Below are 18,472 nucleotides of genomic sequence, written 5' to 3' on the forward strand. Positions count from 1 at the left end.
AACTTTTCTCTGATTCGTTTTAAATTTACCACACTGTAGCTTCAACTCATGCCCTCTAGTCCTAGTATTTTTGGATAGCGTGAACAGTCGCTTCACATCCACCCGATCCATTCCACTCATTATTTTATACACTTCTATCATATCTCCCCTCAGCCGTCTCTTCTCCAAGCTGAAAAGCCCTAGCCTTCTCAGCCTCTCTTCATAGGAAAGTCGTCCCATCCCCACTATCATTTTCGTCGCCCTTCGCTGTACCTTTTCCAATTCTACTATATCTTTTTTGAGATACGGAGACCAGTACTGAACACAATACTCCAGGTGCGGTCGCACCATGGAGCGATACAACGGCATTATAACATCCGCACACCTGGACTCCATACCCTTCCTAATAACACCCAACATTCTATTCGCTTTCCTAACCGCAGCAGCACACTGAGCAGAAGGTTTCAGCGTATCATCGACGACGACACCCAGATCCCTTTCTTGATCCGTAACTCCTAACGTGGAACCTTGCAAGACGTAGCTATAATTCGGGTTCCTCTTACCCACATGCATCTCTGTTGTAGGCACTGAATGCCGGCTTGGAGACTCACCGCATGAACAGCTTGCAGAGTAAGGTCCGCGATGTAGTGGTTGTTTAGTGGCGTTCTTCGTCCGCGCTTTCCTCGGGGTTGGTCCCCGTGCTGGTAGCTACCCCCTCCTCAGGAAGGGGCGGGACTCGTGTGTGTGTGTGTTTTTTTTTCCTGAACGCCGCTGCATTTTCTTCGCTGTCCCACTCCTGCTCCTCTGCAGCACCGGTCCCATTCAAAGGCTTGGTGGTTTCTATGTCCATGTGAGTGTTTGGGAGGTGGAACCGTACTTTGTGTGCATCACCTGAGGCACAGCCAATCAGCAGCGCGTGGGTGGGTGGAACCGTACTTTGTGTGCATCACCTGAGGCACAGCCAATCAGCAGCGCGTGGGTGGGGCAAACACTGATGTTCAAAAAGTGGTCTCTGCCGCCTCACTTTAGAACGTTGAAAAAGTGAGGCTTCATTAGAATGTTGGAGGTGTGTTTTATATAGATATATATATATATGATAAAGAGAGCCCTCAGCAAAAACCACTTTTTTGGGGGGCAATACATTTCTTTGCCAAGTGGTATAGCACTTCTTTCATCGGGTCTCTCTTAATTTTCTGTATGTGCTAATGCCTAACACCTTAGTGCTCTATTCAAAATTAAATCAAAATGTGATCTTATCTGAATCAAAGTATGTTATCTTATTGCTTCACAACTGATTGGCCTCCCCTTGAAACGCCCGACTCCGTGGGTTTCATAGTGTCTTTCTTCAGGGACTCGGGTTAAAGCCGTCTAGATACATAATGTGAAGTCATTTTCTCTCGACAAGTAAATATTTGGCGCCAAATATATAGATAACAAGCAATCAATATTATTGTTTTGCACACAATAGAAGACATCTGGATCTGTATTGCAATTAGCCAGCGTTATAAGCAGATAACGAGTCTTGGTTTCTTGTTTTTGAGCATTGTATGGGAAGCAGCACAGTACTAAAGACATGTTGCCGGAGACCCCAAAAGTCAGTATGGAAGATCCCTAAAAACAAACGTCCAGCACAATGACATTCTGGGTAACATTCATTTTTTAATGAACGGGGAGACATACAGCTGAGACTAAGATTATAAAAAAATAAATATTTACAGTAAACTGAAAAGTCATGAACATGTCTAAAGCATTCTTAACAACGTGTGACGAGAAATCTATAAACTACTGATTCCCAAACCTGGTCCTGGCGGTTCCCCAGGCCAGTCAGGTTTTCAGGATATCCACAATGAATATTCATGAGTGAGATTTGTATATAGTGGAGGCAGTGCATGCAAATCTCTCTCATGAATATTCATTGTGGATATCCTGCAAACCTGACTGGCCTGGGGAGCCTCCAAGACCAGGTTTGGGAACCACTGCTGTAAACATTAACAAGAAGTCTTTCACGCTTTTTTTTTTTTAACTACTTGTAGTCAAGGCATCTGAGCTCACAAATACAGTTACAGCATGCATTTACAACACTTTCCTAATTGGAAATACAAAACAATACTGTAATATAATACACTTTTTCCTGGCATTATGCATCTACGTCTGATGTCTACAGAACGTCTAATGACTAAACCCCAGCTGCTATGAGGAGCAGAAACTTGGTTCAGGATGTGAGGTCAACTCTCCGTCATGAAAAAGAAGCAGCACTACAGCCGATTAGCACAATCTCTCTCTTATTCCTGAAAGGGTTAACACACAGTCCTCACACATCTGATATCAAACAAATGCAACACAGAAATTTAAACAAGGCGGGGTGGGGGTTTCTGCCTATAACACAGTGCTTTCTCAACCACATCGTCGGGCCACATCCAGCCAGTTGGGTTTTCAGGCTATCTACAATGCAAGATTTCTTCATTATGGAAGTCTCGCGTGCATATTAATTTTGGATATCCTAAAAACCCAACTGGCTGGATGTGTACCAAGGAGTGGGTTGAGAACCACTGGCCTAGGCTTTCAGTACATCCGAGTAGACCTGCTGTCTAATAATCATATTTCTGTGATTTCCCTGTACTGCTTATGCACTTGTTTTAATATGGCTGTGGGGACTGTCATTGGGTTTCTCATGGGTAGCCGAATATGTGTGGCTTTTAGTTGGGTCTCTGCCTAGTGGTTAGTGCAGTGGACTTTCATCCTGGGGAACCGGGTTCGATTCCCACTGCAGCTCCTGGTGACTCTGGGCAAGTCACTTAACCCTCCCTTGTCCCTGGTACAAATAAGTACCTGAATATACTGTGTAAACCTCCTTGAATGCATTTGCAAAAACCACAGAAGGGCGGTATATCAAGTCCCATTTCCCTTTCCCTGTTGTTCACCTCACCCTTTTAAAATACAGACTGTAACTTGCTTCTCTCACCAACTATTGTACTCAAACCACCATCATGAAACAAACTAACTGAAGAAACTCCTGTGAATGTGCCAGTGTAGGCCTGAAGCAAAACAGATGACCAATGCAGCCAGGTAACCTGTCATAAGATGACATACCTGGGACTAAGAGATGCTTTGTTTACATTGATCAGACCTGTAGCAGCTACAGCAGACATAGAGCTCCATTTGAGACATGTTAACATAGCAAATGATGGCAGATTAAGACAACCAACATGGTCCATCCAGACTACCCAGCAGGGATGTCCAAGGCCTAAAATAAATTATTATTTTTGTGTGCCTTTTTTCATGATTTGCATACCTTCTTTTTGACTATGTGCCTTTTATGCATGCTAAAAAAAATTTGTGGGTTTCAATAGATTTGTAAATATTTGTACACACAATTTCTTTTAGACACCCAAACCAATAATGTGCACCATTGTGTTCCAGTGACACAGAATACATTCCTTCTGTATGTTTTACATCCTTCATTTTCCAGCAGCTGGTAGAAACAGGTTAATAGAATTTCAGGCTTATTGGTCCTTATTTAATTGTTTATGAACCAGACAAGAAGTTGCTCTGTACCTGAATTTAACCTGTATTGATTTTCTCACATTGACTTTTATAGCTGGCTTAAAAGTTTAGCTCTTAAAAGGTCAATGCTTATGTTGGCTCACAATAAGTAATATGATAAAAAAAACAAATTAACATGCCCTGAACATGGACCCTTACGGCCTTCTCCAAGGATTTGTTAAAACAGCCTCTTGATCAGTTCTATGAAGAGGCCTGATCAACTAGGCCTTAAAAACTGGTCCTGCAAGCTACTTTAACTGGCATGTAGTGTGGATATAAACCTTTTTTTTCCCCAGCAATTTTCAAATCGCTTTAAGAGCTCAGATCTGGTCAGTAGCAGATCGACTGATGCTAGCTTTCCTTTTGCACTTTAGTCCGTAATTTACAAAGTTCCTCTTCTAAACTTCTGATGTGCTCCTGGAGAGAGGCTCTGTCTTGCTCTGCCTTTTGATTAGCCTGACAACGAGCCTCCTCAATCTTCCGTTCATACCACTTTTCCATTTGCGTGGAAATGGCCTCAAAGAAGTACTGTGTAATCTCCAGGGTTTTGGCAGTGTCTCTGATCTGGGCAGTAGTCTGGTATTCTGCAGGGAGAGCAGAGGGTTTGGCCTGCAGTTGAGGCCGCCCTTGCTCTGGTTGGGCTGAATGCATGGCTGAGTGAAGAGGAGGGCGGTGTTTTGACTGGCCGCTCTTGGCAGATTTCTTTGTCTGAGTCCCTCGGTCTGTTAAGTGTCCGGTCTGGTGCTCATGCTTTCTAGGGTCCACGGTGGGTTGCAGCGAGGCTTGCACTTTAACGTGTCTTAACCTGGGGACACAGTGATCCGAGGATGGTAGCTCCAGCTCCTGTTGTCTGTGGAAAGCCACCGGAGGTACTGCTTTGTCTTTGGGCCTAACAACCTGAGGAGGGATGGTAGGCACTGGGGTTTGAGCAGCAGCGACCAACTGTGGCATCGTACCTAGGTTAAAACAGAGTTAGTAAATATACTGTCATTTAACACCAACATCAGTCATGGGCATTGAAACAATAAACTTACTTCTATTTCATTAACATAGTAAATGACGACAAAGACCTGAATGGTCCATCCAGTCTGCGCAACAAGATAAACTCATTGTACATGGTATTTGACACTTTCATTCTATTCTTCTTCCACCTCTACCAGCAAGTGTCTCAGGTACATTACAATTAACACAACAGAATAAATACAAAACTCCAGCATCAAATCAAACTATGAAAATAATTCAAATATGAGAAATACCTAAGGTAAAGTAAACTGGAAAGAGAATTACTCATTTAATCAATTTATTCGCCCTACTGGTAGCTCAGGGTGAAGTGCTGAAATTACATTAAAATATAACACAACAACAAAACTATAAAACAACAAAACCATATCAGCAGGTCAAAAATACCGAGACTTTACTAATTGTGTACTACTAATCCCTATAAAAAAAAAAAAAAGAAATATGAACACATGATAATTTATGCAACAACTTTTGTGAAAGGTCAGGCCTTACAATGCTTTCTACTCTTTAAGACTTACCAGATTACAAAATAATTATATTTGACATTTTGTCCATCACTGATATTGTAAATTATAAAAAAAAGATGCTAGTCCTCATTAGCATGGTTCCATTTCATCCAAAGCAAACCGAGTCCTTAATATTTAATATTAGCGGCAAATTAAACAAGGCTACAGTATCATTACTCTTGCTTTACACCTGATATACACAGATGTGTTAGCAAGAAAGCAGAGCAATTAGAAAGAGAAAAAAAAATTTTAAAATGACTGAGAGCAACATTTAGAAGTGCTGTCAAACTGTTGACTGCACCTCGTTAATAGTCCATTATGTATCAAACGATGGCGACAGCAGGGTTTCATATGGTCTATGTTTGGGAGAAGGGTTATGAATGTCTGTGAAGTGTCTTGAAAAAATAAGATGGAGGAGTAGCCTAGTGGTTAGTGCAGTGGACTTTGATCCTGGGGAACTGAGTTTCATCCCCACTGCAGCTCCTTGTGACTCTGGGCAAGTCACTTAACCCTCCATTGCCCCTGGTACAAAGTAAACTGCTTTGAATGTAGTTGCAAAAAAACTCAGAAAGGCAGTATAACAAGTCCCATTTCCCTATTTGAGATTCAACATGGAATGTTATTTTATTTTTTGTTACATTTGTACCCCGCGCTTTCCCACTCATGGCAGGCTCAATGCGGCGGGCAATGGAGGGTTAAGTGACTTGCCCAGAGTCACAAGGAGCTGCCTGTGCTGGGAATCGAACTCAGTTCCTCAGGACCAAAGTCCACCACCCTAACCACTAGGCCACTCCTCCAGTTGCTGTTGCTACTATTTGAGATTCTACATGGAATGTTGCTATTCCACTAGCAACATTCCATGTAGAAGCCTGCCCTTGCAGATCAGTAACGCGGATGCGCACTCACAGAAACAGAAGCCTCCACAGCTGCATTGCTGATCTGCAAGGGCATGCTTCTACATGGACTGTTGCTAGTGGAGGAGTAGCCTAGTGGTTAGTGCAGTGGACTTTGATCCTGGGGAACTGAGTTCAATTCCCACTGCAGCTCCTTGTGACTCTGGGCAAGTCACTTAACCCTCCATTGCCCCTGGTACAAAGTAAACCGCTTTGAATGTAGTTGCAAAAAGCTCAGAAAGGCAGTATATCAAGTCCCATTTCCCTTTCCCTATTTCAGATTCTACATGGAATGTTGCTATTCCACTAGCAACATTCCATGTAGATGCCCTTGCAGATCAGCAACGCGGCCGCGCAGGCTTCTGTTTCTGTGAGTCTGACGTCCTGCACGTACATGCAGGACATTAGACTCACAGAAGCCTGCGCGGCCGCATTGCTGATCTGCAAGGGCAGGCTTCTACATGGAATGTTGCTAGTGGTTAGTGCAGTGGACTTTAATCCTGGGGAACTGAGTTCGATTCCCACTGCAGCTCCTTGTGACTCTGGGCAAGTCACTTAACCCTCCATTGCCCCTGGTACAAAATAAGTACCTGAATCTATGTAAACCGCTTTGAATGTAGTTGCAAAAACCTCAGAAAGGCGGTATATCAAGCCCCATTTTCCTTTCCCCCTTTCCCTTATGACATCACAATATGAGAAGTAAGCCAAGTATCAGGCAATCAAGCCATTGTGACATCACTGATGAGGTTGGCTCTTATTGGTGGAATGAGTGGAGGCGTAGCCTAGTGGTTAGTGCAGTGGACTTTGATCCTGGGGAACTAAGTTAAATTCCCACTGCAGCTCCTTGTGACTCTGGGCAAGTCACTTAACCCTCCATTGCCCCTGGTACAAAATAAGTACCTGAATCTATGTAAACCGCTTTGAATGTAGTTGCAAAAACCTCAGAAAGGCGGTATATCAAGTCCCATTTCCCTTATGACATCACAATATCAGAAGTGAGCCAAGTATTGGGCAATCAAGCCATTGTGACATCACTGATGAGGTTGGCTCTTATTGGTGGAATGAGTGGAGGAGTAGCCTAGTGGTTAGTGCAGTGGACTTTGATCCTGGGGAACTGAGTTCAATTCCCACTGCAGCTCCTTGTGACTCTGGGCAAGTCACTTAACCCTCCATTGCCCCTGGTACAAAATAAGTACCTGAATCTATGTAAACCGCTTTGAATGTAGTTGCAAAAACCTCAGAAAGGCAGTATATCAAGCCCCATTTTCCTTTCCCCCTTTCCCTTATGACATCACAATATGAGAAGTAAGCCAAGTATCAGGCAATCAAGCCATTGTGACATCACTGATGAGGTTGGCTCTTATTGGTGGAATGAGTGGAGGCGTAGCCTAGTGGTTAGTGCAGTGGACTTTGATCCTGGGGAACTAAGTTCAATTCCCACTGCAGCTCCTTGTGACTCTGGGCAAGTCACTTCACCCTCCATTGCCCCTGGTACAAAAATAAGTACCTGAATATATGTAAACCGCTTTGAATGTAGTTGCAAAAACCTCAGCAAGGCGGTATATCAAGTCCCATTTCCCTTCCCTTCAAAGACAGTTGCACACATAGATTACACCCCTCCACCAATCTATATACTGAGCACCAAACTTCTCTTGCATACAACTCTAGAGGGCGTGACCAAGGGAGAAGCATGGATGTTCCTAGTATTTAAGTAAGGCATTAGAGGATATTTCTATTTCCATGCCTGCTGATCGTTAAATTCCAGTCTCCAATCTATTGGAGATATCTAGAGTCCAGGCCCCACAAAAGAAAATGTGCAGCCTCTCAATCGGACCTTATGCTTTCACCAGTTGTGAAGGGGTCCCTGGTCGTGCTTCCCTTACAGTTCAGCATAGAGTAGCAAGGCTTATAAATTTATATAAACCTAATGGTTAGGGTGGTGGACTTTGGTCCTGGGGAACTGAGTTCGATTCCCACTTCAGGCACAGGCAGCTCCTTGTGATTCTGGGCAAGTCACTTAACCCTCCATTGCCCCATGTAAGCCGCATTGAGCCTGCCATGAGTGGGAAAGCGCAGGGTACAAATGTAACAAAAATAAAATAGATACTATTGGAGATTCTACATGGAATGTTGCTACTATTGGAGATTCTACATTGAATGTTGCTAGCAACATTCCATGTAGAAGGCTGCGCAGGCTTCTGTTTCTGTGAGTCTGACGTCCTGCACGTACGTGCAGGACGTCAGACTCACAGAAGCAGAAGCCTGCGCGGCCACATTGGTGATCTGCAAGGGCTGACTTCTACATGGAATGTTGCTAGTGGAATAGCAACATTCCATGTAGAATCTCAAATAGTAGCAACAGTAGAGGAGTGGCCTAGTGGTTAGGGTGGTGGACTTTGGTCCTGGGGAACTGAGGAACTGAGTTCGATTCCCACTTCAGGCACAGGCAGCTCCTTGTGACTCTGGGCAAGTCACTTAACCCTCCATTGCCCCATGTAAGCCGCATTGAGCCTGCCATGAGTGGGAAACTGCGGGGTACAAATAAAAAAAAAAGTGTGAAGAAACAAGTCTGGGAATAAAATACATTCAGGACAATCGATCTCATCAAGGAAGTGTAAAGGTTGATTTCTATTTTTTTTTTTTTAAAAGGTAGATAAGCTCCTCAGGTGTGTTACAGCTGGGGGATTTTCCTGTTCTGTCACTGCTCCCTGTATGGATGGGAGGAGAGTGATCTGAACATTTGGAAGAGAAGGAAAGAACCTTCAGCTTTACATGACACACTCTTCCAGGATCTCCCTCTACACACCTCCAAGATCACTAAGGAGTATTTAGCCCAAATCTCAATGTGCAGTGAAAACTAATGCATGAATATGGTAAATCTAAGGAAAGGCTAAAGCGGCTAGGGCTCTTCAGCTTGGAGAAAAGGTGGCTGAGGGGAGATTATGATAGCGGTCTATAAAATAATGAGCGGAGTTGGACGGGTAGATGTGAAGCTACTGTTCACGCTTTCCAAAAATACTAGGACTAGGGGGCATGCGATGAAGCTACAATGTAGTAAATTTAAAACGAATCGGAGAAAATTTTTCTTCACTCAACGTGTAATTAAACTCTGGAATTCGTTGCCAGAGAATGTGGTAAAGGCGGTTAGCTTAGCGGAGTTTTAAAAAGGTTTGGACGGCTTCCTAAAGGAAAAGTCCATAGACTGTTATTAAATGGACTTGGGGAAAATCCACTATTTTTGGGATAAGCAGCACAAAGTTTTTGGGTTTTTTGAGATCTTGCCAGGTATTTGTGATCTGGATTGGCCACTGTTGGAAACAGGATGCTGGGCTTGATGGACCTTTGGTCTTTCCCAGTATGGAAATACTTATGTACTATATGTACGTACTTAACAGCTTGTCAAACTTCAAATAAAATGGCGGCGGCGCATCACACGCTGACTCTGCCCTTTAAATAGACTGATGACATCAGCAGTTCTTAAAATGAACAACTTTGAAATTTTTTGATTACTTTATTTAACTCTTTGGTGTTTAAAAAATGCGAACATTTAACTTACTTTGTCGCTTAGTTCTTCATTCTGTGAAAGATAATCTGTGTACAGTCTCATCCTCAATCTCATTTTTAGTTATAGAGTTAAATTAATAAAAAATATGCCGGTCTATCATACTGTTCAATCCTGCAGGTTCTAACATTTTTAATTTGAATGTCCATTTTGCCTCTCTGCGTTGCAATAATAATTCACGATTGCCTCCTCTTTGACTCACTTCCACTCTATCCAGAATACAGCATTTAAGGTCTTCAAATGAATGCCCCATAGCGATGCAATGTTCCACCAGTGGCTCTTTCATATTTTTTCTCCTGATGTTGGATCTGTGTTCTAACATTCTAATTTTAAACGATCCAGTTGTCATTCCTACACCTAATTTGTAGCACGGACAGTGAATGACAAACAACGAAGTCTGTTCTACAGTTGGTATAATGAATCAAAGGGTATTCTTTGTTGTTTAAAACGTCCTTAAAAAATTTTTGTTTGTAAAGTCGCTGTCTCAAGGCGTGAGTAACCAAGAAAATCAAACACAGGCGTGTTCCCTGCTCACTGGACCAGTGAGCAGGAAGCATGCCTGTGTTTGAATTTCTTGGTTACTCACGCCTTGAGACAGCGACTTTACAGTGAAACTCTGGCCAAAGTTGGTGTGTTGGACTGATGAGTCACATATTGCTTTGTACCTGCACTTGAAAGTTAAGTTAAAATGCTTTCATTTCTTCTTTTTTGGATCCCTAGTCAATTCTGTGGAGTTTTAGAATCTTCTACATTTCGGAATTAAAGGTTTTTTTTATGCCGATGACGATAAGACACCCAGTAAATTTTCTCAACCTTTGTTATCAATACCAATTACTTGGGTTGGAGGCTAGGCCAGATTCAGAGGCTTTTTCCCTTACTTATTTCCTAGAGTTTGATGCACTCCACAGAATTTTAGTCTTTTGAAGAGTACGTTTTTTTTTACCATTATATTAGAGAGAATGTTTTGTAATAATCTATAAATCTCCACCATTTGTGTATCCTTGTTTTAAAAGGTGAAGCTTCAATCCCACTCCTTTTCAAAGGTACCCGGTCAAAATAGCCCCGAGAAAAAAACTCCAAACAAAAAAAAGGTTCCAGGCATAATAACCCCTGACATAACAGCCATTGTCAAACCAGACTGCCCACAATATAGCCCTTGACAAATTAGCCCCCTGACGAAAGGGCCTGATCAGGCTGCCCAGAATATGGCACTGCATTTTTTTTCTAGGTGGCTATTTTGTCAAGGGTTATTTTGTGGGAGGGGCCATTTTGTTAAGGGCTATTTTGTTACCAGGCTGCTTTGTTGGGGCTATTATGTCGGGGTGACCTTTTCAAAAAAATGTCATGTATAATGGAGGGTGCGAATGTTGCTCCCATTGAAACACTGCTAGTTTGTAAATAGAACACTCCTTTGAACAGAAAATAGTTCTCTTTTATGGCTAATTTTGCCGATGGCATTAGAAAATCCGTGAGGTCTCTCTCTAGACTCTAAAACTTCTTTAACAACTCTCAATGCTTCATCTTGGGGAATGGATGTGTACAATGAACTCACGTCAAACAGTTACCATAAGGAAATCATCATATTCTAAGTCTACATCATCAATCTTTTGCAAAAAATGGATTGTGTCCTTGATGTGCTAACTAACAACTTTCTTTTTTTCTTCAAATGACCCCATTTTTCGGCTCTCAACCTACAGATGCAAATGAGGGCTTGAAACGATCCTCCACATGAGACACTGCATCTCTTCACTTACCGCACAGGCCTCTCCTGGTCCAGTGATTCTATTGATGGTGGAGGAAACTGTGTTTTCTATACAGTGTGATTATTACTATAATAACTTCAGTGTCTACGACCTCATAGGCCTCTTTTTCAGTTATTATGAAAGAGGTCTCCCAAGACTCTTGCTCAAGGACCTGTTCAGATGGTTCTTTTCATGGGTGAAGTAATGAAATGTGCACGGTACGACTAACTCTCTTTTATTTTTTGCACAGAACGCTATAACCAATGCGTTTGTACCTGGCATGCTGTCTTGCTGAACCACAAAATAATGTTTTCCGCAGCTTTCGTCTGAGGGCAGAACTTTGGCCCGCCCCATGTCCTCCGTGAAGCTACTCTGAAGTGCGATGTAGGACTGTGGCTGCTGAAGATCCTCCGACTGCTGTGCAGACTGGTTTGGCTGACTGTCCTTTGTGCTAGGGGGGCTTTCAGAGTCCGGAGTTTCAGTCAGGGACCCACAAGTGGAAAGAGTGGACTTTGTATGCCTGGAGGACCTGGAATCTCCTGAAAACATCGTCTCTAGGTTCTGGATTTTTATCATACACCAACTCTTCATTTCCTCAACCACAGACATCTACAAAGGGCAAATGAAGAAATCAAGACAGTCACAGATCAGTCACACTAATTTCGCCTTTGATTCCACTTTAAGAATGTTGCTGTACATAGTAACACAGTAGATGACGGCAGAAAAAGACCTGCACGGTCCATCTAGTCTGCCCAACAAGATAAACTCATATGTGCTACTTCTTGTGTATACCTTACCTTGATTTGTATCTGCCATTTTCAGGACACAGACCATAGAAGTCTTGCCCAGAACTAGCCCCATTTTCAGGACACAGACCGTAGAAGTCTTGCCCAGAACTAGCCCCATTTTCAGGACACAGACCGTAGAAGTCTTGCCCAGAACTAGCCCCACCACCCAAACACCAGCCCCGCCTCCCAATCTCGGCTAAGCTTCTGAGGATCCATTCCTTCTGCACAGGATTCCTTTATGTTTATCCCACGCATGCTTGAATTCCGTTACCGTTTTCATCACACTCTGTAGTTTGGAGGGGGGGGGGGGGGGGGGGTTGGGCCAGTTCCTCTTTTCTCCTGTTTCTGGTTCAGTCCTAACCAGTGTGGGGACTGTGGTGCTATAAGACTTCATTCTCAACTACACGGGAGATTTTTCCTTAATTTAATAGGTTAACCATCCCACTGTCCCTAGTTTAGCCATTGCAGCAGTAGTCCTAATGCTGGAAGCCATGCGCTTCCTTCTGGAGCTTTCTGTCACGGGCTGTAAATCTGCCATGAGGTGTCACCTTAATAATAGCCACAACTCACAACTCCCCAGCCCCAGTCAACATACATCTGGGGATCGAACTAGAGACCAGCGTGCTTGCCAATGAGCCGGCTTGTGACAAGTTTTCATGTTTTTCACTGGATTCCAGGCTCGCTGTCTGGATAAACCTTTTTACAGCAGCATCGTTGATTAACTATAGTTTAGATAATTCAGTTCAGAATGAAACCTTACAACTAAATAAAAAGCATCCAAGATACTCCATTTCAATTCTTATTCATTTCTACATGGAAGAGTAGATTACTGGGTAGAAAAATGGGCCAAGAACAATGATGTTCCTGGTGATGTAGGCAAGTTACTTAATTCTCCATTGCCACCAGGGGTGTAGTCAGCAGTTCATATTGTGGAGGATGCAGGGGTGGACGTGTGGGGCCATGCATTTTCTCTCTCCACCCCCAATGTTAAAAATCATACCTTTGCTGGCAGGGTTGGCTAAGCCCTGCCAGCTGAAGAATCCACTGCTCAACCCCCTCCCCTCCCGCTGCCTTAGGAGTGAGGAAGTTGGCAGTATGCTTCCAGTCACCGACGCTGACACTCTTTGCACGAACTGAGCTACCGACTTCCCTGCTCTCAAGGCTGTGCTGCAGTTCTGGAGGAGGCCAGAGCCCAAAGTAGGGAGAGGATGGGGTGGGCCCAGACCTCCTCCCTCTGACTATGCCACTCTGATTGACTCAGGTCAGAGGCATAGCCAGACCTTGACTTGGGGGGGGGGGGGGGGGGTGCACACATTTTGCCCCGCCTCCCCGCTGCTGTCCTTCCCTGTTGTAACCCAGCCCTTGGCCTGGATTGACCTCTGTCGTGGACAGGATGCTGGGCTCGATGGACCCTTGGTCTTGTCCCAGTGTGGCACTACTTATATACTTATGTACCTTGGCTGACAGGGGTCCCCCAAGCCCTGTCAGTAGAACCCTGCCTGTGGCGATACTCGGCACTGCAATGCCTGCCTTGCTTTCCCACCCTGGTGCATATCCTTGGTTTTAGTAAAATTAAGTGTTTATCCCTTGGATTATGTTACAAATTGCAATAAAAATTAAGGGAAAAAAAACCTCCTAAATGTAGGTGACTTTTCTGCAGAAAACTTCTGATTCTATGTTTGATTGAAAATAGGGGATATATTTAGACACTCTAATTTATTTTTTATTTTTGTTACATTTGTACCCCGTGCTTTCCCACTCATGGCAGGCTCAATGTGGCTTACATATTATATACAGGTACTTATTTGTACCTGGGGCAATGGAGGGTTAAGTGACTTGCCCAGAGTCACAAGGAGCTGCCTGTGCCTGAAGTGGGAATTGAACTCAGTTCCTCAGGACCAGAGTGCACCACCCTAACCACTAGGCCACTCCTCCACTAATTTAGGAGCTCAGCTTTTTTTTTTTCTTTTAATATCGGGCCCTAAGTACTTTGTATTTAAGTTTTGAAATTCTCACTATGAATCTTTGCTGACTGGAAACAAATTGCGGGGGGTGTGGGGGGGGGGGGGGGGGGGGGGTTAAGCTGCTCTCATGAGAACAACAGGAGTGGCCTAGTGGTTAGAGCACCGGTCTTGACATCCAGATGTTCCCGGTTCAAGTCCCACTGATGATCCTTGTGATCTTGGGCAAGTCACTTAACCCTCCATGGTCTCAGGTACAAACTTAGATTGTGAGCCCTCCAGGGACAGAGAAATACCCAGTGTACCTGAATGTAACTCACCTTGAGCTGCTAATGAAAAAAGGTGTGAGCAAAATCCAAATAAATAACAACAGAAGAGAGAAGAGAGAGCTCCACAGAACACATATTTTGGTTAGTGTTGTTGGTTTAATTCCTACGTTTTCTGACCAAGGTCCTGGCCTGCTGTATTGACCAGGATGACATTGGTACTCAAGAACCTTGGGCAGTACCCATAATTACAGCAAGTGAGAGACACAAGATTACAACCATAACACAGAAGTTGTGTTAATTCCAAAAATAAGTGAATGGGTGTGCCTACTACAAATTTGTATCCTCCCCCCCCCCCCCCAATTAATCTTCCTATTTTCATATGTAAAGGTATCAGAAGCTGACCCTAAGCACCCTTCTCTCAAAGGCAATTTTTCATTCCATCCAGAGGTCACAAGCTTGATGCAGTTAAGAGTTTGTGTCTGTCAGGGGCGTAACCAGACTTCGGTGGGAGGGGGGTCCAGAGCCCGAGGTGAGGGGCACATTTTAGCCCCCCCCCCCCGGTGCCACCGACCCCCCCCCCCCCCCCCCGCCATTGCCGACTTTGCCCCCCCTCCCGCCGCCAACCCGCCTTCACCTACCTTTGCTGGCGGGGACCCCAACCCCTACCAGCTGAGGTCCTCTTCTTCTCGCAAAACGCTTCCTTCTGTTTCTGATGTCATACGTGCAGGATGTCAGAAACAGAAAGAAACCTTTTGCAAGAAGAAGAGGACCTCGGCTGGCGAGGGTTGGGGTCCCCCGCCAAGAAAGGCAGGCGACCGCAGGTTGGCGGCGGGAGGGGGGGGGGGGGGTCGGGCAGGTCGTCGGCAGGGGTTCCAGGGCCAAATCTACGGTGGCCCAGGCCCCCCCTGGCACACGTAGCTACGCCACTGGTGTCTGTCCCCTCCCACCTCACTATGGGTTACTGTTTTCATCTCAGCATGAGTAAGAAGCGTGAAGCCACCCACCTGTCGTTTGTCTCCATCATTTTTCTCCAACTCGGTGTGCTGCTGAAGGCGGGTAAGGCACTCGCTCCTCTCTGCAGACATCCTCTCCAGCATCAGCCTGTCTAACACACGCACCTGGGCAAGAAGGAGGCCGGGCTATTGGTATCATTCTAAACTGTCATGATTTTAACCAAAAATAATTGTGAAAGGAAAGGTGGGAGGTTCACCATGGATACAAAAGACTGGAGAGATGCACTCTGGAGTGAAAAATCCTTTATTGATAAAAGGACTTGACACAAATGTTGTGTTTTGGTTGTTAGGCCTGCATCAGGAGTCTGTATAGACAGAAAACGTCCACTAGCCTGATGCGGAGGAATACAGAGTGATTTGTATACGTAAAGTAACATCCAATTTCTTGATATAGTGAGTTGGATAATGATCTTGAAAAAGACCTTTGGTTGGAAAAGTAAATCGTGACAATGGAGGTGAATTTTAGCATTAGCCAGTCTTTGGTGTCCGTGGTCAACCTCCCACCTTTCCTTTCACACTCTTGTGGTTTCTCGTGGAACGTCCGAGTTCTCTGTCTTGGTGGATTCTCTTGAACCAAAAATAATTATCAGTAAACAGATTAACAATTTTAAAGTCTCTAACACTCCAGGACTGTTGCTCTCTTTAAAGAATGGAACTGCATAATAGTTTCTAATCATACAAATAAACTCCCCCACCCCCAAAACAAACAAAATGGAGAGAAACACACCAGGCCGTGCAACAATTATTACATTAAACATGTGAGAGACAATCCCTGTTCGAGAAAGATACAATCTATTCGGGACAGACAAACAGGACAAATAAGGGATCAAGGCAGAGGTTCCCAAACCTAGTCCTGGAGGCAACCCAGCCATTCAGGTTTTCAGGATATCCACAATGGACACTCATGAGAGCTATCTGCGTACAGTGGAGGCAGTGCATGCAAATCTCTCTCATGAATATTCATTGTGGGTATCCTGGAAAGCTGACTGGATCGGGTGCCTCCAGGACCAGGTTTGGGAACCACTGGATTAAGGAATTACTTATGGTAGGAGGGATGATTAAAACAGACATAGGTATGGAACAAGTGATGGGAATTAAAAACAGCCTCAATAAGGTGGGCTGTTAGCCTTGATTTGAATATAGCCAGAGATGGAGCTTAAAGTATTGATTCAGGAAGTCTATCCCAGGTATATAGTGCAGCCATGGGTGTAGGTACCATTGAGTGAGACCAGCAAAATGCCCAGGGCTGTCCAATGGTAGGGGCCACCTGCTGTTTCTCCTCCCCCCCCCCCCCCCCCCCCCGCAGGTCCAGTATCCCCCTGTGACCCTCAGAACCTGAAGCAGGAAGCCTGAAGCAGGATTCCTAGCAACGTTAGCCGGAATCAGTCTGTCTACTTCGCTGATTCCGGCTAACGTTGCTAGGACCTTTCCACTGTTGTGTCCCGCCTCTTTGACGTCATGTAGAACACAACACAGGACAGACCCTGGAGGCACAGGCCGGAGGTGGTCTGTCTACCTTGCTCCCTCTGCCAGCTGCCCGACACAGGTTTCAGCTGTAGGAGGGAGGAAGGGGGTTAGAGAGATGCCAGGATACACATGGGGGCCAATATCGGACCTGCAGTGGTGGGAGAAAGGAGGAGAAATTATGGGACCTGTGGTGAGGGGGGGGGAGGAAGAAGAGAAATGATGGGACCTGCTGAGGGGGAAGGGATTAGAGAGATGCCAGACCACAGGGGGGGGATGGGGCAGAGGAAGAAAGGGATACCAGGACTTGCATGGGGGTGGGGAGGGGGAAAACTGAGGCAGAAGGAAGAGTAGCGCTAGCGCTATAGAAATGATAAGTAGTAGTAGAACGTGAAAAATGATGCCTGACCCAAGGGACTGAGGAGAAAGAGAGAGAGAGAAAGAAAGATAAGCATGCTGGATAAGGGGAGGGATAGGAACACTGAGAGGGCAGATACTGAACATGGTGGTGGTGGGGGAGGGGGGGGGGAACGGCAACAGGGACAGGGACATAGAGGAAAGACGGATAGTGGGAATAAAAAGAAGAAATGTCAAAAGGACAGAAGACCCTGAAAAGAGATTTAAGGGAAGAAAAGCAGAATAAAGAGACACCAAAAGTATGTGCATCTCATATCTTGCATTTCAGTTTCTATTTCTAGTACTACGGCAGGTTTTCTATATTGGGCTCAAACGTGTATGCTTTTTGCAGGGATTGTTCACTGGAGCTCTGAAGGGATTCCTCTTTCCCACCCTCCCTCTGTCCCCCTACCTTGGGAGAGATGGTATCATAGGGGGCTCAACTTAATTTTACCACCCAGGGCCTCCGTCCTAGCTACACCACTGGGTGCAGCAGGATAAAAGGAACAAAGCCTGGAGTCCGCAGTGGAGGATAAAGATACAGATAAGAGATTAAGTAGTGTATGATAAGTTGAGCTAGATAATATATGACTAGGGTAGTTAAGTAACTGCTCATTTAGGCCCTCATGATCAAAAGCCCCGCGCTGTTCCAAACAGTGCCCTAAAAATAGCGCCTGGACAGCGCAGGGCTTTTCTGCATCGATGATCAAAGATAATGCATGCTAATCTAAGCAGCGCTATTATCTTTGATTATCGTGTTGAAGTGCGGGAGAATTGCGCCTGAGCATGCGCTCAGCACACTCCTCCTGCACTTGTTTGACAGGTCTGGACAACAGTTGTCTCCAGCCCCCCCTCAAACCCCCAGAAAACGTTGAGGCCGCCGCCGGCCAAACCCTCTCCCACCCTCCCATCCAGCGATGGAGGGGGGGGGGCGTAGGTCCAGCCCCCCCAAACCCCAAGAAATTGTTGTGGCCGCCACCCTGTTATCCATCCACGGAGGGGGGTGGGGGCTGGAGGTCCAGTGGACCTCCAGCCCACCCCAACTCCTCCCCTCCCCCCAGCGTTCAGAATCCCTGGTGGTCCGTGGTCACCCACCCTCCCTGCCGGCCCCCCCGGCTGGCCCCCCTACCTTTTGTTGGAGGAGGGACGCAGCCTGCCTGCCTCCCTCCTCTTCCTGTCGACGCCGATGCAAAATGGCGGCGCCCAGCCCCGCCTATTGCATCCTGGGATGCGCTGGGCGGGGCTACAGACCATGTAAGGGAATCGCTCCATGTAAGGGAATGTGGGTGTAGTGATGCTGACAGAACATAAAGAACATAAGTATTGCCATACTGGG

The 18,472-nt window shown here is 45.3% G+C and overlaps 1 protein-coding gene across 4 annotated transcripts in view; it reads right to left on the reverse strand.

Moving 5' to 3' along the window:
- Nucleotides 1-2,825: 2,825 nt before the first annotated feature.
- Nucleotides 2,826-18,472, reverse strand: part of ANKRD6 (ankyrin repeat domain 6) — a 106,816-nt gene continuing 91,169 nt past the window's right edge. For all 4 annotated transcript variants that reach the window (XM_030199095.1, XM_030199098.1, XM_030199096.1 and 1 more), the window contains 3 exons: nt 15,268-15,381; nt 11,521-11,854; nt 2,826-4,478 (listed from right to left, as the gene is read on the reverse strand). In XM_030199095.1, coding sequence (XP_030054955.1) covers nt 3,874-4,478; nt 11,521-11,854; nt 15,268-15,381 — 1,053 coding nt within the window. In that variant the 3' untranslated portion in view covers nt 2,826-3,873. The remainder of the gene's footprint in view (nt 4,479-11,520; nt 11,855-15,267; nt 15,382-18,472) is intronic.

The sequence above is a fragment of the Microcaecilia unicolor genome, chromosome 3, assembly GCF_901765095.1.
Source record: "Microcaecilia unicolor chromosome 3, aMicUni1.1, whole genome shotgun sequence".
NCBI classification, from domain to species: Eukaryota; Metazoa; Chordata; class Amphibia; order Gymnophiona; family Siphonopidae; genus Microcaecilia; species Microcaecilia unicolor.